We start from the raw sequence: 6451 nt of genomic DNA, 5'->3' as shown, positions 1-6451 counted from the left end.
ATCAAACTCAAACTTGCACCTGTATGGTTTCAATGCTGTCAGCTCTTTAGCTGCATAAATAGCATCAGGTAAACTATAGCACGAACGGATATCAAAAGACCAAATTTCCAGCACCCTGATGTTAAGTTTAACCACCAGATCGATCCAACGATCTATATGAGGAGCCAATTCTTGAATATCATCTCGACATTTAAGGCTGAATTGTTCAAGACGTACGTTTTGTTCGACATGGGGTCATAGGGATTGATCGACCAACTTGACAAACTCTTGTGAGGACATATAGCTAAAGGTGTTGACATATCGGTCTTGACTGAGTACCAGAATAGGTCGTGAAGTCCAAAAATCGTACCATCTCTTCGACAAAACACAAGTTCGAGCAGCCTCTTTCGGGTTAATTTCAGTCTGGCATAAGATTTGATGAATGATATGCACAGGTAACTCTGATATTCTATCCTCGCCATGAAAACTTTTGGCCTCCATCTTTAATAATGCTAGCCTACGTACCCTTTTTACCAGCTTCCCTTTTTTTATTTTCTGCTATAACAAAAGAAGATACGTTTGTTTAAATAGTACATTTCAACAGTCCTAGTGGGAATTGGTCACAACTTTTAACTTCCTTTTCTTCTCAAACGGGGAAAGTTCATGTGGGAAGTTTTTCTATCAGCATACTTAAGGTTTCAGTATAATTAATCGGTAGTGTTAATCAAGTTATTACAATTATGATCTCGTTTATCATAACATAATTGCAGTATAATTTTAAATATCATGTTTGGTTGAACAAGTGTAATTACATATTTTGATCTTATTCTATTTTAAATAATAAAAGCTAATTATAAAAAAATAAATTGTGTTATAAAAATAAATTGAATAAAAATATTCAATTCAATGCTGATTAAGTAATAAAAATTAAGATTAAATTGGTCCTAATGTTAAGACGTCGACAAATTAGCTCTTGAATATTCTCTCAACTTAGCCTCCAATCACTTAAGGAAAGTAAGATTAAAGGATAGGTCGATCAATGTGGGGAAAACTGTTTTAAATAAGATTCTTATAAAATTGTAATTTTCTTAATTTAACTTCAATCATTCATCAAGTTCATTGCATAGAAAGCAAGTCTATAGTATATCCTAATCTCTCCCGTCAGAAAATCACATTGTATACACAAGGTCAATACATGCTCATTCCAATCTTGTCAAACTTTGCTAACTCCCCCTTCTCAACCCGTATCTTGGTTGTTGTGGAAACACATCTTCCTATTTCATCTTTTTCTCGAATCTCTTTTAACGAAAGAAATAAAAGCTCGAGAAGGAATACCAAAACCTATTTCACTCGCTGAGTCTTTTTGGCTGAACAAAAATTCTACATCCGCAACATAATTCTGAGACATATAAACCCATTACACCGTTGATTTGTTTAACTCCCTAAAATAACCAGCTCAAGTCTTCTGCAAATACCAAAAGCTTATTAATAAGCCAACACTAATTAGCAATTGATGATAGAATGTACTTACAAAAAATGTAAATCCATTAAATCACTTCAAACTTTGTTATCTTGTTCTCCGCACTTGTCTTCCTAAGCCACAGAAAGTTTTGGAGACTAAACAAAGATTAAGACGAAAAGTCCAGCAGTTAAAATGACGTAGAGTTTACATAGAAAATTGAGAAGATTATAATATATAGATGAGCTAATCTAATGCAATTTTTTAAAGATTCAGCAAATTCAGACTCTCCTTAGATAATAAACAAGTTTAGTCTGTCAATAATTTCTTTAAACTAGTAATTTGACTGCAGAATATACAAACTAATTTTGATAAAACTAAATAAATGAACTTAACAATTAAACACCAAATTGTCAAACCCCTTGAATTTGTCCCAGAAAAAATAACCCCACAGAGTCGAGCAAAAGAACCTTAGCAAGAAGGAGCTAAAGGTTCGATTTTTAAGAGCTCGTTTTCATTTGGTAATTTGTAGTTATACTTAAGCAAAGTATTGAAAGCCGTATTTACTCTTTCTATTTCTAACCATCAGGAAGATTCATTAATTCTTCAAGCAATGAGAGTCGGGTCAACTATTCAATCAAATGATATTGAACATGTTTTCCATCTCTTCTCGAGAAATAAGTGAGTTATTTCTACCTTCAATAGCAAAGCTTAAAAACAATTACCTACTAGGAAACCTTCTAGAAGGGTGAGGGAAAATAAGAAGCATTTGTCAATATCGTAGAAGTCATAGAAACTGAGCTATTAAAACATCTGAAGAATGAAGAATATAAGTGAAAAGCTTCAAAATTCTAGGAAGATACTGGAAAACAAATTCATTGGCACATTCCATGATGTACTCGAAATGTTCTTGTTATGTAGATGGTCCCATACTTCATCATTATAACCATACAATTGCACTATGAGAAACTCCAGTTCAAGATACACCAAAGGTGGAAAATATATATATATATATATATATATATATATATATATATATATATATATGTCAAAGCTCAAACTAAAATGTGTAAACTAAATTAAAGAGAGGGCATGTTACCTGTGGCCATCTACTCAGAAGCTGCATAACCATAGGTACCCATTACACTAATAGATACACGGGTTCTAACGTCCATTGGTTCCCATTCTTTCCCAGTCTAATACTCATATCCTGAATAAACAGCATGAAGCTTTGTATCATCAATCGATTCTGTCAAATGAACGGTAAATCTGGACGTATGGGCATGTAAAGAGATATAGAAATGTAGTGAACAGAACCCCTTAGTAATTCCACAGATTATTCCACAAAAGGTAACATAGAAAATTTTAGGTACCAACTAGCAACTCAACTGCAGAAGCGATCAATCTAAAGTACCAGATAAAAAGTAATTAGAAGTGCATTTGTAACAACGTAATGCATTTATGTTATAAAGGATTGTTAACTGACAACAGCTGATGTTTGTATTTTAGCCTTGTCTTTTTAAGCAATATGCAATGAACTTTCTTCATCACAGCTTCACAGTGTATTTCTGTCAATTTTGTGGCATGGAAAGATCGTAGGAGGACGGTACGCAAGCTAGCACCGACACCACAGTTATTAAAAAAAAAACTAAGAGGACTAAAATAGAAAACCCAATATACCTCTTACTGAAAGACTTAAAACTAGAAAAACCAAAATATAATCCACATTCCCAGATTCCAAACCCATTGCTTGTAGTCTTATATTATGGGCTATAACGAACGTTCAATTCGACGGATAATTCTAGATGATGCAATTGAGAGCTAGGACTTTTATTTTTAACCTTTAATTATTCAAATGTCACTTTTCTATGCATTGAACTTTCTTCATCACAACTTGACAATGTATTTCTATCAATTTGTGGCATGGAAATATCATAAGAGGACTAAACTAAAACACCCAATATACCCCTTTACTTAAAAAGACTTAAACTAGAAAAGCCAAAATATTATCCACATTCCCAAATACCCCACTCAAGTTGCTAATGGTCTTAAACTACATGCTATAAAACTAAATTTTAATATGACGGATCAATCAAGATGATGCAATTGGGACTTTGGGAGGCAAGAACTTTTCTTTTGTAACCTTTAAATATTCAAAGGTCACTTTCCCCTATACCTAAACAAAATGAAAAGAAACGAAAAGACTAAAGTTTAACCAATTAAAATTAATATCATTCGTTTCAATGTCACATTTCTAACATTGATATTTCAACAACCCCCAATCTCCAAAGACTTGTAATAATATTTATGAACTCTCTCAAACATATACTACTACTTCTATAAGCTACCCAACTATTCGAACAGAGACGAAAATCGGCCATAGCTGTAAGGGCTCTCGCTCACCAGATCAAAACTACACCGAGCAAACTTGAGCTCTAAAACATACAATGGCAACTTTCACATTTTCCCTCTGTTTTCTCAGTTTCCTCTTTGTCTTTGTTCATTCTTCTTCTTCCCCTTATCTTCTATCACCCTCAACATTTTACCAAAGTTACAATAAGATGCTCACAAGTTTCAAAATATTCATTTACACCCCTCCTCAACCCATAACTTTTTCTCCTCCTCCTTCTTCAATCTTCTACAATTTCCTTCTTAACAGCCAATTTATAACAAAAGACCCAAACAAAGCTCATCTATTTTTCATACCTTTTGCACCTAACACCACCACGCGCTCTATAGCGCGTCTTGTTCGTGACCTTAGAACAAAATATCCTTACTGGAATCCAACACTCGGAGCTGATCACTTCTTCATATCACCTCAAGGAATCGACTTTTCTTCTGACAGAAATGCCCTTGAACTGAAGAAAAATTCAATTCAGATTTCTGTTTTTCCCACTACTTCCGGTAAGTTTATACCTCATAAGGACATCAGTTTGCCTCCGGTAACATCACCCTCACTCGCACGCGCCCACGCGCCGACGAAAGAAAAATCCTCATCCTTACTCGAACTATCTCACGCGCCGGTGAAAAGCGATCAGTCGTTTCTAGGTTATTTAAAATGGGACGGAAAGACGGAGTTAGACTTTGTAAACGAGTTGAAGTTAGACTCAGATTTCATCGTCGAATCTGAGCCGTCGGATCATATAGTAAGCAAATTCTGCTTGTTCCTCTACAACGCTGCTGACGTGGCGCTAACTATAACGGAAGCGATGTCATCGGGATGCGTGCCGGTAGTGATTGTAGACCGTCCGATTCAGGATTTACCGTTGACGGACGTACTGAGATGGTCGGAAATGGCGATGTTGATCGGAAACCGACGTGGAGTGAAAGGATTGAAGGATGTGCTGAGAGGTGTACACGTGGATCGATATGAGAAGATGAGGGGATTGTGTGTGGCGGCAGCTCACCATATGGTGTGGAACGCGGAACCTCAGCCGTACGATGCTTTTTATATGGTGATGTATCAGTTGTGGTTGAGACGGCATACGATTAGATACACTCGGAGGGAAGATTTTTTACTACATTTGCTTGTATAGTAGTTAATAATACTATAGTCCTGATTAATGGTCAATAAATTGGATGTTTTTTAGAATGATTGTTAATTTGTTTACTCCCCTAATATGAAAGAATATTTAATGCTTTTGAATAAAATATGTACAATTCGAACCTTTTAATGTTAATCTGAGCTCAACATGTTCAATCAAATCTTGGTTATTAATAGGTTTTTATTTTAGTTCTTATAATATAGCACATTAGACTTTTCATTAATTGAATTTTGTACTTTTTTTCTTTCTTTTGGTAATTGAAAAACTTTAGTAATTACCTGAGAACATTACATAACAGAGGTGAATAAACCAATTCAGCCCCTCTCTAAGGAAATACAAAATGCCATAAACTATCAAAACAGACCAAAAAAAAAAAAAAGGGATCGTCGGTGATGAGCAGGAGGAAGGTGAGGATGACGTCAAGTCATCACGCCTCATATGCCTTGGGCGACGCACGTGTCAATGAATGCTCTTATTACACTCATAGTCTCTAAAAGATGAGAATCAACTATATATCATCTATATCAAAAATTCAATTATTGTCAGGGGCGGACCTATGTAGAATTTTTGGGTGCTCGGGCACCCATTAAATTCAATTACGGAGTGTATAATTGTATAGAAAATATAAAGAAAACAGGTATAAATAGTTAATAGAGCACCCCCGAACTCAAAATTCCTGGATCCAGCACCCCCGAACTCAAAATCCTGGGTCCGCCTCTGATTATTGTATATGTTATTAGTCGATGCTTTGTACAAAGTACTGACACACTATAATGGCCACCACAAGATGAATACTTTCTTAAGGCATGCAACACTGCGGTTCAAAGTTTTTCATTGAACAGTATCCATTTCACATACACATATGAGATCTGTAACTTGGCCCGATGAACAGTCCCATTATTACTCCCTCCATCCCAATATAATTTAGGGTATTTCACTGGCCCGAAATTTAAGAAAGAATTTTTTTTTTAAATTTTGTGATCTAAAATAAGTTGTAGAACTTTTTATGGCTAGAAATCCTTTCATTTAGGGTAAAATGAGAATCTTAAAATTAAATTGTTGCTCAATATAAAGGTGTCGTTCTTTTTTTAACTGACTAAAAAGAAAAGAGTGTCATTTAAATTGGGACAGATGGAGTAGCATTCAAAACATGCCAGTACTTCCTTATATTTAAAATTTGACAAAATACATCAAATCCCACTTAAACTATACCCAAAATGTCGAATTCACACTCAAGCTATACAGGCGATCTATTACACACCTGATCATCTAAAAACTGAATTTATTTGCACCTTGCAAGATGATGTGGCAAAAAAAAATTATAATAAAATCAAGCGCGTATGCGATCGAAAATTAAAGCAAAAAATCAGAATCCCAACCCCCCCTCCCCTTCTTCTTCTTCTTCACGCCCCACCGTCCATTCGTTCTACTTCATTTTTTTTTATCACAATTCTCTACAACTACTTCA

At 35.0% G+C, this 6451-nt stretch overlaps 1 protein-coding gene across 1 annotated transcript; it reads left to right on the top strand.

Annotated features, from left to right (window-relative positions):
• The first annotated feature begins 3646 nt into the window (after window positions 1-3646).
• Window positions 3647-5143, top strand: LOC132614623 (probable glycosyltransferase At5g03795). Its single transcript, XM_060329117.1, has one exon. The coding sequence runs from the start codon at window positions 3886-3888 to the stop codon at window positions 4972-4974; it is 1089 nt and encodes a 362-aa protein (XP_060185100.1). The 5' UTR covers window positions 3647-3885; the 3' UTR covers window positions 4975-5143.
• Window positions 5144-6451: the final 1308 nt, after the last annotated feature.

The sequence above is a fragment of the Lycium barbarum genome, chromosome 10, assembly GCF_019175385.1.
Source record: "Lycium barbarum isolate Lr01 chromosome 10, ASM1917538v2, whole genome shotgun sequence".
Taxonomy (NCBI): domain Eukaryota; kingdom Viridiplantae; phylum Streptophyta; class Magnoliopsida; order Solanales; family Solanaceae; genus Lycium; species Lycium barbarum.
Note: the sequence above shows the minus strand (reverse complement) of the source record. Positions and strands in the feature narration are given on the sequence as shown.